Below are 19,406 nucleotides of genomic sequence, written 5' to 3'. Positions count from 1 at the left end.
TTGCCTTAAGGATAAAATGTAAGGCTGCAAATCTTCTAGGAAAGAGGGAGTGGGGAAGAGAACAGAGAAGGAGGAGGAGGAAGTAGTAGCAGTAGAAGTAGAATGTTAGTGACCATGAGTTAGATCAAAATTTCTTAAGACATAAAACGCATAAATTATACTTTGAAAATTGATATATTGGATTTGCTCAGCACTAAAACATTTGCTCTCCAAATGACATGATTAAGAAAGCGAAAATATAAGCCAAATACTAGGATGTTTATAAAACTGCATTTGAAAGGACTTAGAACAGAAATGAATAATCACAGCTCAACAGTAAAAAGTCAAACAGCGCAGTGTAAATGAGTAAAAGACTTGAACAAAGGCTACATTAAAAAGATACAAGACTAACAAGCGAGCACATGAAAAGATACTTAGCACCATTAGTCATTAGAGAAATGTAAATTAAAAGCACAAAGAGACACCATTTCATACTTCACCTGATGATGGTTGTAATTACAAAAGCTGGCAAGACCAAGGTTTTATGATGTGGTAAACAATTAGAACTCTCATATACTGTTAAATGTCTGAAAAATAATAAGTACCCCAATATATTATCAATTAGTCATATTAGTGAGCACTTAGCATGCCTATAGATGGGAAGTGTGAACCGTACAAAATGGAGAAGCCTGAAAAGGCCTCTACCATCATAAAACCGTCTAACCAGGCTCTTTCCCCCTCCATTCTTTGAATCATCCTCTTACAGCCTCCCATCTTTGGCCCCGGGGCTAATGCTGTGTGTTGTAGATATAGATGGGGGTCATTCCCGTGTGTTGCATTGGGAAAGTCTTGGGGTAAGGGGTCCACTCTGAGGCTATGATGGACATTAACGAGATTACACTGGAGAGAGCATAAGGGAGATGGAAATGATTAAATTGGTGGACAGATAAAGAAAAGGCCTAAGGGCAGAAAACACAACCAAAGACACATATATAAATTCACACACCCTTACACATGCATTCACACAGACTCACATAAACACACACACATAGACACAAACATACACGCAAACACTCCCATGTGCATTCACACATTCATACACACTCTCACACTCACACATACATACACACTCATATATACATGAACACACAAATGCCCAGTCACATTTTCACGTACACATCCACATATACAAACACACATACATTCAAACACACACATATATATACACACACTCACACACATACATACATGCTCAAACATGCACTCACACATACTCATGTATACACACACATACTCAAATACACAGACACACTCATACACACACATTCACATACACAAACACACACTCACACACTCACACATACATTCACACACACTCCACATTCACTCTCACACACAAAAAACCTTTCTGATAAAAGTTAAGATGTCAGCAGACTTCTGTCACCGTAGAGGTTCCATGTAGCTGCCAGGGTGGTAAAAGCAGGGCCTTGTGGGGGATAAGCTACAGGTCAGTGCTGGGAAATACATAACTCAACAGTGTTAAGAGCATCTACAAGAGTATAGGCCACCTTGAGAGGAAATAGGCTCCCCAACGCAGTGTCCAGACAACTACATGAGAAGATTTATGAGAAGGTGCTTCCAAACATAGGGAGTTGAGGATCCAGCCCAAAGTCTGAAATGAGAAAAATAAAAGGTGTGTACTTGATTGGACACAATGAGCCTGATGGGGAAACAGGGCATTCCACAGCAGAGAAGCCATGGTGTATATAGACTAAAAGGTGCCATGAAAAAGGACAAAGGCCAGATACAGACTCTTCAGACTCTCCAGCACGGGATTTGGTAAAATAAAGGCCAAGTAAATGTAAACAGCTAGGCAGCATGCCAGTGGGTACCATGAGAGTCACAGATGCCCAGCTTACCACGTGTACAGCATGGTAAGGACAATACTTGTGGGACTTTGCCACCTGCTCAGCTAATCAGCAGAACATCCCTGGGCAAAGAGCATCTTATCCAACTCAATCAGCAGAGCTGAGTTCTACTCTGATACAGACCCTCCACAGAGGCTCCCAACCATAAGGTGTCCACATGTGCTCCTCCTGACTTTTTAAACATCAAAGTATTTCTCTTCAGACAGAAGACACTTTGAGGCTACCTATTCCTCTTTCTTCTTCTTCTTCTTCTTCTTCTTCTTCTTCTTCTTCTTCTTCTTCTTCTTCTTCTTCTTCTTCTTCTTCTTCTTCTTCATATTAACAACGATCCTAGAAGCCATACCACAGCTCTTTACAGTACACAAAGTGCAACCCAGCCACCATCCCACTCCACCCCTGTAACAAGCCTGTGAGACACACATTACTACTATTCTGACTTCACACACAAGGAAGTTAAGTGTGGAGAGGTCCAGCTAGCAGGTTGGGATGGCCTTGCTAGTCAGCAGGGATTTATTTTTTTAAATAGTTATGGACTTCGATCACCATGAAAATGTATTTGTGCAGCTCACACTAGCCTGTGAGGGTCCATAGTAAAGGACAAACACTGAAGAGCCCTAAGCTCTCCTACTGAGATGAAACACCAAAACCACACCCAGCCCACTTAGACTTCTCTCAGTTCCACTTGCCTGCCCTGATTGCCAGCCTCAGTGAGTTCCCACTCCTGCTCGGCTAAGAGACTTTCCTTCTAAAAGGAAATCTTTTTGGAGAGCCTCATATAGTTGGTTTCTCCTATGGTGATTGTCTTCCACAAATGTGTTCTTCTACACCACTCTGCCTGGTCCTAGAGAAGCACTTCCCCAGCAAGGTCAGGAAGGCAGTAACCAGCTCCCGGGACTTCTAAGCTTCATGTTGCTTCCATGGTCTTTCTCATTGTGGAGACCTATTATTATGGGACCTCTGTTGTCCCCCCAGGATGTTCCTTAGGAAGAAGGAACTGGATAGAAGTGGGCATTCAGCCTAGGGGTCCGGGCTCAGTCTGTGTCAGTGCTGGGACTGGGGTTCAGCCAGGGTGTAGGCGAGGGCTCCTATTCCCTCTGGGAGGAACACAGCTGGTTACTGCAGAGCATCTTCCTCCACCCACGTGACCACTGCTCAATGCCTAGGTTTCCTGCCTCCCTCCCAACAAGGCTCAGCCACGTTGGGTGGCTCTCCTCCTTTCTCTACGAGTGTGTCCCGTGTGTCCAGTGATGCCTCCCCCAAGATCAGCAGTTGCAGAGGTTGCTGCCTCTGTGCTATACTCTTCACCAGCCTAAAACACACCGCACATGGCCCAGCCATGCTCTTCAGCCACTCCAGCTTGACTCTTTGGCACAAGTCCAGACGAGATTTCTCACAGTGGCTGCTTCAACGTCTTTGCCTTTTCCTTTATTCTCATGCCATTTCAATTGTGTTTTCATCTCCAAAATTCCACTAAAAACGTCTCCTGTCAACTTCCAGGGTCAAATCTAATCATTCCTGTGTTTTTGTTGAATGCTAACACCTTTTTTTTTCTTTTTCCCCACTTACCCCCTCTTTCTCTAATTTTATATTTAATGTATATGAATATTTTGCCTGTCTGTGCATAAGGTGCATGCAGTGCCCGGGGAGGCCAGAAGAGGGTGTCAGATCCTCTATCTCTTTTAATGGCTGTTTCCCTTTCAAAGTTAAAATGAATGCTCTCCCTGGGCTTAGGCCTGGGCTGCCTTCAGTTCTGTCTACAGGTCCTATCTATCTATCTATCTATCTATCTATCTATCTATCTATCTATCTATCTATCTACCATCACCTATCTATTATCACCATCATAGCTAATGGGCCTTAGTGTTCCATCCCATCTCGGTGCAATGAGTCCTAAATGTGTCCACAGCTCTGCTCACTCTCCTGAGCATCAGGATGTTTCTAAGTTGTTTCCTACGACTTCCATTTGGTGTGTAGCCCATGACTACCCCTGGTTCAGTCTTCTCTCCACCACCACAAAATTCTGTTTCTTCCTCAATCTATCTCAACAAATGAAGATGTTTCTCCCCCATCCATCATACCCATCACAAAATGCTAGTTACTGGCTCTAACACTGTGTGAACCAGACATGTTCCCTTTCCTCCAGTCTCACTGCACCCATGTGGGTAAGACCCTCCTTTCCCCATTTCCCCATCTGATCCCAGCCTGGATCCTGCCCAGAATCCTGGATCCCTCTTCTGCTGCCTCACCATCCTTCACCCTGAGGTATGAATGGACTTCCAAGATGGGAATCAGGTCACTGTCTTCTTTCAAACCTCCATGGCTCCTAATTGATGACAGAATTCAAGTTTCTTACCTCAGCTCAGTCATTCTTCACATGGCCCCTAATCTCTGCTGCATTTTTTAAGAGTTATCTCCCTTGTAACCCAGATCTTACTTGTCTTGACTTCCCTGTTTCCTGAACACACATGGTGCCTCCCTACTCACTACAGGGCCTTTGCCAAAGCTGTTTCCTCAGCTGATGGCACCTTCCCTCACATCTTCTGGCAGAACCCTTCTCATCATTCATAGCACAATGTCTACGACTCACACTGTCTCCATTTTTATGTAGTCACCTGTTTATTATTTTCCTTCTGGAAAGAAAACTGAGTGGGAGCAAGCACTTGGATGCTTCTCTGTGGCCTTCATGAACAGCTGAGTGTTCCACTGTCTTCACAGAGAGCACCATCACTATCATGTCCCAGGCACTGATGCTATCAGTCAAGTAAAACATGTTCAACCCGAGTTCAGGTTCACAAGCAGTAGATCTGGATATATAGGCCTTTTGCTCTAGCACTCACTAGGTTTGTGATTTTGGGGGAGTTTTCTTCCAGGACTCCAAATTCCTTATCTACAGGATTAGGGTAATGGCAGTATAGAGTGAAGATCATGGTAGCAGTTCCCTCAGAGTTGTTACAAACAGGCACGTGTTACTACATTAAAATAGTAACCGGAAGTACTTAACACACAGCAAATGTCCAATCAAAATTACAAATGGTTAGAGTAAGTCATAGCTACTCTATGAGGTCAAGATTACTAAGTATTAGCAGGATTGGCATTTGTGGTGCCATACTTCGAAATGAGATTGATTCGTGTGATGTAAGATATTTAGCAGCATCCTGGCCCCAGCCACAAGATTATAGCAGTATGTTCCCAGTTATGACACCCACATTTGTCTTTCCAAATTGTCAAATGTCCTTCAGGCAGAAAGAAAGGAGATATCATTGCCTGCTCATACAGATACAAAACTGGAAGTCCATGGGGTCTGGATAACTTGCCCAAGGCCAAAGGAGATGAAGGTAGGATCAGGATTCAAACTCTACCCTTCTCACCCTGGGGCACGCTCTTTGCTCTTTCCCATACCCTCTCTGTACTTGTGGCCCAAGCGGCTCTGCCCTCACCCTAGCACATTTGCAGATCCGTGCTAATTACACAGCAACGTAAAACTTTATATGTGGTTTGTTATTTTATATCCAGGAACATGGTCCGCAGCCTTCATTACATAAAGCAGCTGTGTGTATACATGGGGTCTAAGTGCCATTTAGTGGTCAGCTCGATGGGGTATTTTGTTTCAAGCATCACATTTCCTTTTTCCCTTTCTAGACTTCAGTGGGGTCCTAAAGAGAGGAATGGAGCTTCACATAGCTTGGCCTAGAGTGACAGGCAAGTCCTAAATGATAGTTACTCTGTATCCTAATTAGATTGGAAGACAGACAGAGCCCAGGGCTGCCATATGTGGTGTGGATGTACTCCCTAGTGAGTGCACGTGCACAAATGTGTTCACAAGCCACACCCTCGTCTGTCTGCTCCCTGTGCACTTTCCCCATTTGTGGACTGGAGGGGGCAGAGGGTTTAGCAGAGAGATTTAGACAGATGACTTTCTAACAATCAGCTGCGTAATTTGACTGTGTCATTGTTCCCCTCTGAGACATGTCCTCAGCTTTAAAATGAGGGCAAACCCAGCTGGGGAACTGGCACAGTTAGTAAAGTACCTTGCTACACAAGCTCAAGGACCTGAGTTTAGATCCCCGTGATGCAGGTGAAAGCTGGGGGCCATAGCATACACCTGTGATCCCAGCACTGGGGAAGCACCTATCATCATCCCAGTGCTGGGGAGGCAGAGATAGGAGGATCCCTGGGGTTGGCCGGCCACCTCAGTTAGCTACTCTTTTTGGGCCACTTCTTGGTCCCTAGCCAGAATGCTCTCTCTCCTTGCTCCTCCTTCAACTCATTGCTTTCACCATTATCCTTACCTCAAATTGAATCTGCTTTTCCTGCATAGACCAGTTCAAAGCATGTCTCATCCAGAAAAGTTTCCTGGACCTCCTGGCTTTCACTACACCTGGATTTTTATGATAGCCCATCACCTGGCCTTTATATGCTATTTTCTTTATTTTAAAATCCTTTTTTTTGTTTGTTTGTTTGTTTTGTTTTTCGAGACAGGGTTTCTCTGTGGCTTTGGAGGCTGTTGTCCTGGAACTAGCTCTTGTAGACTAGGCTGGTCTTGAACTCACAGAGATCCTCTGCTTCTGCCTCCTGAGTGCTGGGATTAAAGGCGTGCGACACCAATGCCCAGACTAAAATCCTTTCTTCTTCATCCTAAAACATTTACTTGACAGGTTGTATGTGTTCAAAGTGGTGATTTAATAACATATAGATGCTGCATGATAATCATGACCTTTAAACTCGTATGCACACACTATTATTATTAAACAGAACTTACCTTGTAACTGAAACTTTGTCCTTTTGACCAGTCCTGAACTTGTTGCTAGGAAAGTTAAAATCAGCACAACCATTATTAAAAAAACACACACAAGAAAAACAAACAACCCCCCCCCAAAAAAAAAACAGCCTGGAGGTTTTTTGTTTGTTTGCTTTTATAACAATACAACAAATCTCACTTGGGAATGCATATCCAAAACAAATGAACTCAGCATCTCAAAGAGATCTCAGCCCTTGAGTTCATTGCAACAGCACTCACTGAAATGTCTTTTAACTCAACACCTACAGGTGTTTCTTGTTCAAAAGTCACAAGTAGCTGGAGGAGGGCAGCTCACTTACAGCACAGAACATATGGAGACAGTACATGAGAGCTGAGCCATTGCTATCCTGAGGGCTACCCACAGCCAGCCATGTACACCTCCCACCTGGAGCCTGACTTGTCAGCCACCCTCGGGGCAGCCACAGTTTCTACAGATCACGCTAAGATTGTCTCCTCTGACAGGCAGGCTAAAACACTTTCTGAGTTCCTGCATAGTACTTGCTGGCACACTTGGATTCTGACCTTGTCTAGTTCTAGTTCTGCTCCATCATCCTTGCCAGTTTCCCTAATGCACCAAGTGCAAACACTCCTACTCCTTTGCACATGCGATTCCCAAGGCCCTTAATGCTTTCTCTTCCTTCCTTCTTCCTGCCCAACTCCCCCTTGTACTTTTGCTGGTGGTGATTTTGAGGTTTGGATTTTTGCTTTGTTGTTGTTTTGTTTTGAAGCAGTTCTATGTGGCCTAGGCTGTCCTTAAACTCTCCATCTTCCTTCTTCAGCTTCTAAGTGCTGAGGTTTTAGGAGGTGTAAATTCCAGGTTCCCGCTCTTTTATTTTTTTTAAAAGCAGGATCTCTTAAATTCATGTAGTTGAACATGCACTTGAATCCCTGACCCTTCCATCTTGTAAGTGCAGAGATTGCAGGCATGCACCACCACACCCAGCTTCCTGCTCACTCTTTAAAGATTGATTTCCGCTAACTCTAATTGGTCTCAGAAGGTTTAAAAACAACAGCAAAAAGAAGACACCTTTTCAGCAAAGATCTTTGCTGATGTGATATTCTCTCCCCTAAGGCTATCTTGGTTGGTCCTGCTTGCCCTTCTATTTGTTTCTCCAAGCTCCATTTGTTTATCTTCCTTTCCTCTCCACTGGGTGGGAAGTTCCCTGAGGGCTAAATCTGGGGCTGATTCCTCTGTTCCTAGGGTGTCCCCACTGGACTGTGCCACCGTAGTGTTGTCTTTAATGCCTGTCATACTACTTAGCTGCTCTGATCCCTTGTTACATTTTTGTGACCACAGCATTTCTTTCTGCTTTAGTGACAGAGTACCTCTTGCCCAGTCATCTCAGTCTCTGCGTTCTTCAGGTGCTTTCTCTTACTCTAGACTGTCTTAAACATTGTCTCCGCCTGATTCTTCAGCCCACTTTCTTTCTCCCCAGTCTGGGAAGCAATCCTGTTCTTCATTCACCAAGGATTAACTAACTTCCAGGCAAGGCTGAGGTAGAGAACACAGAGCTTGGGAGCAGTGGGTGCATGCTGGCTACAGGAGTCAGAGCCAGAAGTCATATCATTTCCATTTAAAAATACTGTGATGGTCAGTGGCCCACAGCCCAGAGCAATGTTCTTCCTTTGAGCCAGCAGCTAAGTCCCTCATCTCTCACCCTGGAAGGGACACCTTTCAACAGAGCAGGGCTCCTGAGGCCAACTTTGTTGGTTTAGTTACGCTACAAGGCTTCTGCTCCTGCCCCTGCTGTTACAGCCTACAGATTCCTGGTACCAATCTGATTGAACAACTTAATTAAGATGCAATAAAAGAAAAGTGGTCCGGATGTGCCCCAGGCAGAGCAGTCTAGAGTCTGCAGCCATTGCCCCCTCTTGAGCCCAGAGTCCTTTCTCACCCTGCTGAAATGCCCTCCTCTGGCAATGGCCTTAAAGGAAGAGCTTTAGTGTTGGGTGCAGGGGCCCTTAAAGGTTAGTTACTCCACCAGCTTGTTTATGCTGCTGGTGGGTCACCTCAGTTCATTGGCATGTCCAGAGAGGATGGTGAAACTTCCCAAGTGGCCCAGCCTCTAGTATTTAGGACTTAACACCACCCAGGGCTTATCTCACAAGACCAAATAGGAAGGCAAACATTTTAAAACACTGAAACTGAGCTGGAGAAGTGGCTCAATGGCTAATACACTCTGCTCTGGCAGAGGACCTGAGTTCAGTCCTAGCATCCACATCAGGTAGCTCTTAATACCTGAAACTCCAGTTCCAGGGGAGAGCATGGCCTTCTCACATACATGTGGCAGACAGACACACACACTCACACATAACTAAAAATAAAATAATTAAAAAACCCACTGAACCCCTTGTTCTTGTTTATTGTTTTTGGATAACAGCTTTAGGAACTGTAATTCACATGCCATGTACCCTTTTAGTTTATTCAGAGTTGTGCAACCATTGCCATTTGAGATGTTTTACCACTCCCCAAAGAAAGCCACTAACCCTTTGTTATGATCTCTCCATCTCCTCATTCTGCTTTGTTCTGGGTGACCACTATCCTTCTTTCTGCCTCTGTATACATGCTCACTTCTGTCCTCTCTGAAGTCAAGAAATATTCTATCCTAAATATGCCTCATTTTTAAAAAGATTTATTTATTTTTATGTGCATTGGTGTTTTGTCTACATTTGTGTCTGTGTGAAGGTGTCAGGTGCCCAGAACTGGAGTTACAGATAGTTGTGAGCATCAATGTGGGTGCTGGGAATTAAACCCAGGTCCTCTGGAAGAGCAGCCAGTGCTCTTAACCTCTGAGCCATCTCTCCAGCTCCCTATTCCTCATTTTTTAAGAACTGTATGTCTTTAAGGTATATAGCCTGATGTCTTGACACACCATAGTTGGCTCTCCATTCACATCTGACGGACAGTTAGTTGGGTTGTTTCTACTTTCTGGCTACTGTGAACAACACTTTGGTGCACAGAGATTTGTGTTTCTATATGTTTTCAATTCTCTTAGATTGGCAAACTTATTTGCTCTTGTGCCTCATTAACAACACCAATGCAATTCAGGTGATGAGCCTAAAAGCCTTATCACACACATTGATTCACTGAAAAATAGTGAGGCCAGGAAGAAGGTTGGAGAAAACCAGACTCCAAGATACTGTTCTGCCCTTGCTCACAGTCCTACAGGAGGCCTCAAAGGAGGAAGTTAGACCTCTGACAATTAATTACCTGCCAAAACCTTCATCATTTTAAGGAAGAGATATGAGATGAGAAAACATACAGCCACACCTACTATCACTTTAAACTTGATCTGGTCTTTTTTTTTTTTTTTAATTCCCCAATGTACTATCTTCAAATTCCCTAGTGAAGAGTATATTCCTGCTTCTCAGTGGATTAACACTCACACTCTCTAATCAACTAACCCCGTTCTCACTAAGGAGATGGGTGACTCTGTAGGGAGTTGGGGGCCTGAGTTGGGCAGCATCATTCAAGGACTTCTCTTCTGTCCTAGCTACAGATCTCAGAGCTCTGTGTGTGGCAGACAGAGCTACTACACTGTGTCCTGGTGCCCTATTTTCTGGGCATTCTGGCCTGCTCAACATCTGTCACCAGGTAGGTGTGTGACAAAGAGGCTGAGCAGAACAAATTGCTCCAGATACCCAGTAGTTTGAACTGTAGCCAATTACCAACATACATTTATTTTCAGCCTAACCAAGAAAAAAAAAAAGTCAATTTCACATGACTAGTGGGGTTCAACCCATCATTCTATGGCACAGACTTCCTACCCTTCTGGTCTGCCTCTTAATTGTTCACACTCTGGGTTTGGCGAGGTAAGCTGTGCTTCCTCATTCAAAGTCTGACCATTCCTTTCTCCAGCTGTTCAATGTGCCCTGGGGCACGAGTGGGAGAGAAGGTGAGGAGATCTCTTAGCTGGGAGTCTAGAGGCCTAAGGATCAGGCCTGGGCTCCCATTAGCTGACCTGCCTGCAGTCTGCTCCCTCAATTCATGTGCCCTGTAAGTAAAGCTGTGCCCTAGCCACCTTCGACTTCAAATCATGGAGTAACTTCTCACAACTGTAATTACAAAGATATGCTCCCAGGCCTGGCGTGTAGAAACAGTGTCAGTGTCTGCCACCTGCTTTCTGTGGCCAGTCCCTTGAAGGCCCTTCGCTCTCACTTTTGGCACTGGCTGCTCTAACTGCTTCACTTCCTTATATTAGCTACCACTGGCTTCTTCTTCGAGATCACCTCAAAGGTCTCTGCCCTGACTCCAGCTGTTTTAGAAGCCCTTTTTCTACCTGTCTTTCCTTGGTCTTCTGGTAGGACTGCTTGTGTTTTAATTGTCTTTTGCATATCTGACCTTCTCTCTCAGATGTAGACTTCTGATAATATTACCTAATTCATCCTTTAACCTTAGATGCCATGATACAGTACTTAGAATATCTTTTTTAACAAAAGGTTGTAAGGTGTGTGTGTGTGTGTGTGTGTGTGTGTGTGTGTGTGTGTGTGTGTGTGTGTGTGTGTGTGTAGTTTAGTTTTCATTTTCAGAACAGGGTAGCCCTGTGTAGCCCTGGCTATCCTGCAACTCTCTAATGTAGACCAGGTTTGCCTCAAACCAAATTCAGAGATTTGCCTATGGTTGCCTCCTAAGTGATGGAAGTAAAGTCTTCTGCCGCCACCACCACCTAGGGACAGAAGGTTTTTATCCATTGACATCTCTAAGGATCCCTTTATCTCCAAGGAACAGAACAGGTTTGATTTTAAGGACTTTTTCAATTCCTATCGCCTACGAGATGGACATGAATTCTTACCCTTCCACATCCACACACAGGGATTTCATGTGGACCCAGGAAACTAGACCTGAGGATGCCTGGTTAAATGGAAGCTTCCAAGGAATTCTGATAGTTATTTTATGTTCTCAGACATTTATTTTAATGCAGAGAGGGTTTGCAGAGTGCCTAGGAACATGCATGTCAGTGTTAGGTACAGCACAGCAGGACACATAGTTGTAAGTAAATACCATATTCCCTGGATCTCCAGTGACCATCTAATTTTTCGACATACCTCGAAGTGTCTACCAAAATCCTGTCCTGCTGGCTGCTTATTCTTGCCAAGACTCGCGTATGTGCTCAGCGAAGATGGCCCAAGTCCCCAAATTTGTCATTGCCTGACCATTGAGCTTCCACCTCTTGGCCTGAAGTCCACTGAGCAGAGCATCAGGCCGGACGCCCTCTGGCGGTGGCGCTCCGGAGCTATGGGCCAGCGCGGAGCTGGCGAGAGGAAAGGAGAGGGAGGAGGGGGGAGGCGCAAGCAGGGGAGGAGAGGAAAAAGTTGCGCTGGGAAGTTTGGAAAGTTGGGAAGTGGCTGCTGCGGGCTTCGCCTCCCTCCGCGCGCGTGCGAGGGAACGAGCGAGAGGGCGAGCGCGGAGCCAGCGAGCGCCTGCCATGCCCGGCAGACCCCGCCTCGCCGCGCCCCGGCGCCGAGCTCGCTCCGACTCCCTGCGGCCCGGCCCGGCCCGCCGCGGCCCCGGCCCCCCGCCCCCGCGCCGGGTCCTCCCCTCCCCCGCCCGGCGGCCCCAGCCCCCCGCCCGGCCCGGCTCCGCGCCGCTCTCCCGCCCTCCTCTCTCCCTCCCTCCCGGCCGCGGAGCAGCATGGCGGAGCCCGGCGGCCGCGCGGCCGCCCGCCGCCCCTCTGAGCCCGGCTCGGGGGCAGCCGGGCACCTCAGAGCCGACCCCCGCCCCGCCGCGCCCTCCGCCGCACTTGTCCCACTGCGCGCCCCCTGGAGCGTCGCGCACCCCTGGGACCCTTGCGCACCCCGGGTGCCCAGCATAACCCGAGATCCCCCGCTCACCCCGGGATCTCGGGACTGCCCCAGGAGCCCCGCGTACCCCTGGACCCTGACGCGGCTCCAGGACCGCCACGCGCTCCAGGACCCCTACGCGCTCGCAGAATTCCGGGGCTTGGCCAACCCGGCTGCGCGCCCTGGTGAGAGGGCCCCGCCCCAGAGGATCCCCCTCTTCCAACAGACGGAGCCCCGCCCCAGAGGGACCCCCAGGTCCGACAGGGACATCCAGCCACGCCCCAGCGGGCTCCCAGCATCTCGCGCCTGGAGCCCTGTGCTCCAGAAGATCCTCGGTGCCCAGCTGGGGGCTCCCCGCCCTGCTGAGGGGGCGCTGCCCAGGAGGGTCCCCCGCATCCCGCGGGCCCGGGCAGGATGCACGCCGCCCTGGCGGGGCCGCTGCTTGCCGCCCTCCTCGCCACCGCCCGCGCCCGCCCGCAACCCCCAGACGGAGGACAGTGCCGGCCGCCCGGATCGGTGAGCGAGCGCCAGCCCCGCCACTCTCCCGCCTGCCTGGGCACTCTAGCCCAAGGGGCGATGGTTTGGGACCTGCCTTCTTTAGCCCACTCGCTCCACCTTCGCCCTCTGGGCACAGCCTTAGCTCCTTTCCCTAGCATCTGTCCTCTGGGGTTCCTACGCTGAGCCCAGCCCAGCCCAGATGGTTCCTTCTTTCACTTGTGGACAGTTTTCTCTAGTCTTTTGGTCTTGGTTAGACGTTTCCCCTTTCTGTGCCCGCTTCTGACTCTCCTGTCTTTTATCTTGTCTTTACCCTTTGGTCTCTTTCTGCCTACTTCTGACTTCTTCGCAACATACCTTGCCCTTCTCTACACTCTAGTAGCCCTTTCGCTGTTTCATTCACGCACTCCTGCCTAGGGTTCCCCTCTCTCTCCCTGGCGCTTTTTCTGACCTAGGGCTGCCCCCCCCCCGCGCCCCTTGCTCTCCCTCTGTACCCCAGGTCCCACCCAGCACCTATTGTCCCAAATGCCCCTGTTTCCTAAAAAGGGGTAATAGTCCAAAGGAGAGAAACGGAAATGACAGAATGAACATGCTTGTCTAATATTTCCCAGAGGGGGTCAAGTAGTTACTGCTTCTCCCAGTTTTTCTCCCCGAGCCCGGAATCTCATGATTTTCTCCTAATGCCCTTCTCTTCAAATAGAGATTAATGAATTGCCAATCACCCTGAACTGGAGGCCAGGAGACCAGAAAACTGTTGCTGTCTCCTGTGCTGCCCTAGTAGCAGAGCATAGGTTGGCCATGGGCAAGGTGCACAGCTAGCAGCCTGCCCTGTGTAGAAGAAACCAACTGGCTAGATGGTATGCACTGTGCATTGTGCATTCAGATTTACAAATCTTGATGGTAAAAGTAAGGTACTGTTTCCACCACCCACAATAAATACTTTTCATTTGTGTCAGAATAAGGTAGGAAAATGTTATGACTTGACCTGAAGTTTGTAAGTCACTGGTCACTGGCCACTCCAGGGACTTTTCAAGATGGAAAGTAGATTTTGCCTGAGAGAAATGATAGTCCCCTAACGCCTGTGCCTTTCTAAATCTTAATCGGTACTAGAAAAACAGCCCTGGTATGTGTGCCCCTGCTGGAAGCACACAACCCTAGTGTGTGCCTAGGTCACAGAAAATGACAGGCCTGGCGATGGAAAACCAGGTATGTCTTTTGGTGGAGAAGTCTGCAAAGCACCCCAAATAGGTATATTCCTTGAGGGTAATTCAATAGAATCCTCTCCTCCCAAACCAGAAATTGAGACTTGATATGGCTTTGCAAGGTTTTAAAACACTTTCTCATCTATGGTCTCAATGAGTGGAGCAAAGTAGCTAACACCCCAGACCTGCCCTCCAAGAAGAAAACCTTACCCACCCGGATGAATGGGAAGTGACTGCTGAAATAGGTGTGCTATTTTTAATAGGTGTTCTGCTTTCAGAGTGCTCTTGGCATGTGTCTTCTAATGGCTGTATTTAAAAGTTATATGACTTCCTCTTTTCTTGCCAGAGCAGGACTCTTGGTCCCCCTCTCCCCACCCTCTACATGAAACACTACTGGTGAAGGTTTGGCTTGGCCAAGCATGAATGTTCTCAGGTGGTGTGGCAGTCCTTGGCTTCCACAGTGAAAGCCAGTCATAAAGAGAGCCTCTCTTCATTGCCCACTTCCTCTGTGCCTGGCACCACTCTGAGGGCTTCAGATATGTATGTTCTGTTTTTCAGTCCTACCAATAACTTCCATTCCCACCCCACCCCCATTTTACAGAAGAGGAAACTGAGTCTGTGGGAGGTGAAATGATAGACTGAAAATTAATTGGATTAAGATAGGGCAAAGCCAGAATTTGAATGTGGAGCTTTTAGCTTGGAAAGCCCTTGCCAGTGGGCCTCTGCCTTCTGGCCCCATCTACCCCTGCCACCTCTCTGTGCCAACCCTGGCTCTGCTCTGCTACCTTTGGCCTCACTGATCTGCCTCTCCTCTCCTCTCTCCTTGTAGCAGAGGGACCTGAACTCCTTCCTGTGGACTATTCGGCGCCATCCCCCAGCCTACTTGTTTGGCACCATCCACGTTCCATATACCCGAGTCTGGGACTTCATCCCTGATAATTCCAAAGCAGCCTTCCAGGCCAGCACCCGTGTCTACTTTGAGCTGGATCTGACAGATCCCTACACCATCTCAGCACTGGCCAGCTGCCAGCTGCTGCCCCATGGGGAGAACCTGCAGGATGTGCTGCCAAGAGAGCTCTACTGGCGCCTGAAGCGCCACCTGGACTACGTGAAGCTGATGCTGCCCTCATGGATGACACCAGCACAGCGCGGCAAAGGGCTGTATGCTGACTACCTGTTCAATGCCATTGCTGGCAACTGGGAGCGCAAGAGGCCAGTGTGGGTGATGCTCATGGTGAACTCACTCACGGAGACAGATGTGCGCTCCAGGGGTGTGCCTGTGTTGGACCTCTACCTGGCCCAGCAGGCTGAGAAGATGAAGAAGAGCACTGGGGCTGTGGAGCGGGTAGAGGAACAGTGCCATCCTCTCAACGGGCTCAACTTCTCCCAGGTAGGAACCCAAACGCCAGCCTAGCCAGCAGCCCCCACAGTATCTTGGTCCTGGTCTCTGATCTTTGTCATGCTCCAGCAGACAGCCAGAGCCAGGGCCCACCCGCCCCCTCCCCCTTCTCCTTCCACTCTCTGCCTCAAGCAAAAGCATCTCTCTGGCCCTGGGCTGCTTTGTTGGGGTCAGGGGAAACTAGTACGTGCCAAAGTTTGGGTGTTTCTTTCCATTTCAGTGGTTCCCTGTTGGGGATATCCACTCTCCACCTGCTGTGCTTGCCTGAGCAGAAAGAATTTCCCCGGGAGCATCACAGTGATACAAAACAGAGAGAGGGAGCTGCCCGTTTGCAGCAGGCTTCCCCAGGCCCTGGGGCCTTGGAGCACAAGGCTGTCCTGAGGTTGTTTGGACACTTGCCTGTGAGTGTGTCTGCATAGAAACAATACATAGAGGTGGAGGGCATGGTGCCTAGGCTGTGCTGGCAGGGAAGGTATTGTGGGCATGGCTTCCATTAGCACTAGTTTCCTGGTTAATGCTGAGTTCTTCACAGTTCCCTGGGGCCTTTGCCAAGGTCTGTGACTCAGGAGCTAGCTGCCTCCTTAAGACTGGAGGAAGATCCAGTCAGTGAGGAGAGTTTTGGGGGTAATAATTTCAGAGAAATGTGTTTGCTTAAGGTTGACAGTTCTGATTTCTGAACCTAGGGAGTAGGGGAGAAGGGAGGGGCTTAAGAGGTTTAAAGTCTCTGGCTGTCAGAGACCTGATCCAGCAAAAATGTCTTTAAAAGCCCGTCTCTGTGGACAGAGGTCATTCTCAACTCAATGGTCCCAAACTCAACTCTGAGGCCCTGGGAACAAAAAGTTCACATCTGTGCTTGGAGAACAGGGCTGTCAACCCAGGATGGGAACTCCCGGCTTGTGGCTTTTAAAAGAGGCCCCAATACAGGGTCTGGGTTGATGCTCTAAGTGAAATGTGGCCTCAAGACGTGTGTGCTCATCATTAAGGAGATAGACTCATAAAATGACTGGACTCCAAACTCTATCCCTGGAATCAGACCCAATTGCTCCAGAGATGTTGCAAGCTCCTCACCAGGGAAACGGCTGCTGAAGCTGATCCCCCTTCCGAGATCTCTGGCCTTTGTTTTTCCAGGGGAAATGCAATATTGTCCCCAGGGAGGTAAGAAGCCAGATTGATTTGCCGGCCAAATGAAAGGCGGGTTTGTGAGTTCTCCTGCTGGCTCTCCCATAATTGTGGAGTCCTTACCCAGAGGGCCCGGTGGCAGGAATATTGGGGCAGTTAGTCACGCCCCGCAGGGTTCTGACTACGCCTGCCTCCATCTCCACGGGGAAAATCCTGTGTATTCTCTGCCCCAGTGCGGAGCCCTCTGAACAGAGCGGCTCTCCTCTTCTGAAGTGACTTCCCCCTTGCCAGCCTCGTGAGCTGATATTATCAGTGGTGGAGGGGCCCTCAGCACTCACCGCCCGCCCATCTCATTTTGGAGGCAGTTTTGTGGGCGGCCTCTCTGCGCATATTCCTCATGTCTAGCCTCCATAGATATCTATTTTAGTTTTGGGGAGGTGGGGGATCCACTATCACTCTTGACACCGTGTTTTTACCAACCACAGAGGAACCTGATGAGGGCTGAAGAGAGCATTGGAGCTCTCTGGTTAAACAGTCCCTGGCTTTAATCTGTCTCTCTTAAAACAACAAAACTATCTTTCTTCGGGAGTCTGGAAACACTGCTGTTCAACCAAATGACGGCTCTGGTGGGTTGAAAACATTTGCTGCAAAGTGTGTGAGCTTATGTTTTAGGAAAAGTTACTGAGAGCCGTTCATCGGCCAGCAAGGAGCCCGCTGACAATCTCCAAAGCCCATGTTTGAAGATCAAACAGACTCCAGTTTCTGTTGCAAAAACACTCCCACCCCACCACCAGCCTGGGCCCGCTCTTCAAATTGTTCTTGGGTCCAGATTCTTGAAAGGGCTGTAGAAAACAAATTTCAGGCAAAAGAAAACAGGAATCCTCTCATTTCCTAATCTGCACACCCTTCACCACCTGCCTGAGAGCCTGACGGCACCAATTTGTCCTGATATCATTTTGGAGGGAGGTGATGAAACCTCTCCTTCATCCTTCTGGGCAGCAACGGGCTAACTGAGAAAAGTAGGAATCCAGAACCTGGGCAGAGGTCATTAGGGATCCTCAACCTGACAGTCAGAAATGCAATTGCTTTCTCAGTAAAATTGTGTGCATACATGCATACACAGTTTGATAGGCACATCTGTGATGCGTTATTGTACCGAAATATCTGTTATGTGCATCAGCTTTTTATTCTTTCTTTCCTCGAAGCATTACTGTTATTGCAAAATTGGGGGTGGGCAGTGAGCAAGGAAGATGAGGAAAAAGCTTAAAAGACTACTTTTTTATGCTAAGGCCTGAGGTTTTGGTTTTAATTTTAATGTTTTGAAGTATTTTATGTATTTTTCCTTGGTAGAAATGTGTATTTTTGCTTGATAAGTAGAGAAAGAAAGTTTAAATTGGACTTACAGAGCAGGAGGACATGGGGAGCTTTGAAAGCTGGTAACTGTTCAGCTTGCAGAAACAGCAAGCAGGTCTCATGACAGGTTTCGACCTTTTGCTTTCAAAAATAAACTCAAGGTGCTAGATTCAGTATCACCAAACTTTTACCATGTGACCTTGGGCAAGTCAGTTCCTTTCCCTGTGCTCAGTTCACTCTGCCTATGAAACCAGACACCAGGATTAGGTCATCTTTCAAGTCCCTTCCAGCCCTGACATTCCATAGGGCCATTCTAATCAATTGCACGTGCCAGGCACCCAGCAGGAAGCTCCACATACATTTCCATCTCACTGAATTTTCCTTGTAACCCTTTGGCTTTCTAAGGTGGGCACCAAGAACGGTTGAATGACTTGCCCAAGGCCACATGGCTAATAAGGAACAGAGCCAGTTTGTGGGAACTATAAATGACTGAAGAACTTCCTACATGTAGTTTCTGTGCTTGGCAGAGAGCCTTAGTGGGCTCGAGGGCAGGGGCAAAAGAGCAACACGAGAAGCGGGCTAAGGCCATTCTTCTAGCAGTCATAGCCACTGTCAACCTCTGCCCAACAAAGCAAAGCTGGGCTATGGAAGGGGTGGTGGAGAGCCAGGCCTGTTGGCACAGTCCCATAATTGCATCTCCTCAGGAAGCTGACACAGGAGATCACAAGTTCAAGCCTACCTGGGCTACAGACTTACAGAGTCTGCCCAGCCAACGTAGTGAGATCTGTGTCAAAGGGCAAAAGTCAAAAGAGGGCTAGGGATATACAGCTCAGCTGTAGGTAGTTACTACACACAAAGTACTTGGGGACTAGATTCAACCCCTCGTGCTACAGAAAATGTGATGGCCTAAGCCTTTAGGCCAGATCTTAGGGAAGTCTTAGAACCTGGAGATCCTTAATGGCTCTGCTTGCTGCTTCCAGGGACTGGTACTGATTGCCACTATGCCCTCTGGGGCAGCTGTTCTCAGCCTGTGAGTGGCAACCTCTTGACAAACCTCTATCTCCATTACAATACATAACAGTAGCAGAATTATGGTTGTGAAGTAGCAATAAAAATAATTTTATGGTTGGGGTCACCACAACATGAGAAGCTGTATTAAAGGGTCTCAGCATCAGGAAAATTGAGAACGACTGCAGGACTCTCAGTCCTTTGGCTACTTTTGCTCATTCACGCTATATGGTGGAGGCATTGGTTGAGAACACTTGAGTTAGATGGTCTTTCCAGGTTTGGTAAAAAGAACAAGGATCATGCTGTTGTGTCCATTGCTGTGTTTTACCAACATGCACTGGTGC

The 19,406-nt window shown here is 48.0% G+C and overlaps 1 protein-coding gene and 1 long non-coding RNA gene across 6 annotated transcripts in view; one reads left to right on the top strand and one right to left on the bottom strand.

Annotated features, from left to right (window-relative positions):
- Positions 1–1,278: 1,278 nt before the first annotated feature.
- LOC103159500 lies at positions 1,279–12,673 on the bottom strand. Its single transcript, XR_003482755.2, has 4 exons — positions 12,538–12,673; positions 11,752–11,957; positions 6,667–6,711; positions 1,279–2,237 (listed from the first exon to the last, which is right to left on the bottom strand). It is a non-coding gene; the product is annotated as an uncharacterized LOC103159500 (long non-coding RNA).
- Positions 12,674–12,767: 94 nt separating this feature from the next.
- The window catches only part of Trabd2b (TraB domain containing 2B), a 205,633-nt gene continuing 198,994 nt past the window's right edge, over positions 12,768–19,406 (top strand). For 3 of the 5 annotated variants that reach the window (XR_004768175.1, XM_035439716.1, XM_035439715.1), the window contains exons 1-2: positions 12,768–13,002; positions 15,013–15,573. Coding sequence is in view for 4 of the 5 variants with exons in the window: in XM_035439716.1 (XP_035295607.1) it covers positions 12,901–13,002; positions 15,013–15,573 (663 nt within the window). In the remaining variant the exon portion in view is untranslated. The remainder of the gene's footprint in view (positions 13,003–15,012; positions 15,574–19,406) is intronic. The other 2 variants (XM_027402481.2, XM_027402479.2) reach the window with 2 other exon arrangements.

This window comes from Cricetulus griseus, chromosome 2, assembly GCF_003668045.3.
Source record: "Cricetulus griseus strain 17A/GY chromosome 2, alternate assembly CriGri-PICRH-1.0, whole genome shotgun sequence".
NCBI lineage: Eukaryota > Metazoa > Chordata > Mammalia > Rodentia > Cricetidae > Cricetulus > Cricetulus griseus.
Note: the sequence above shows the minus strand (reverse complement) of the source record. Positions and strands in the feature narration are given on the sequence as shown.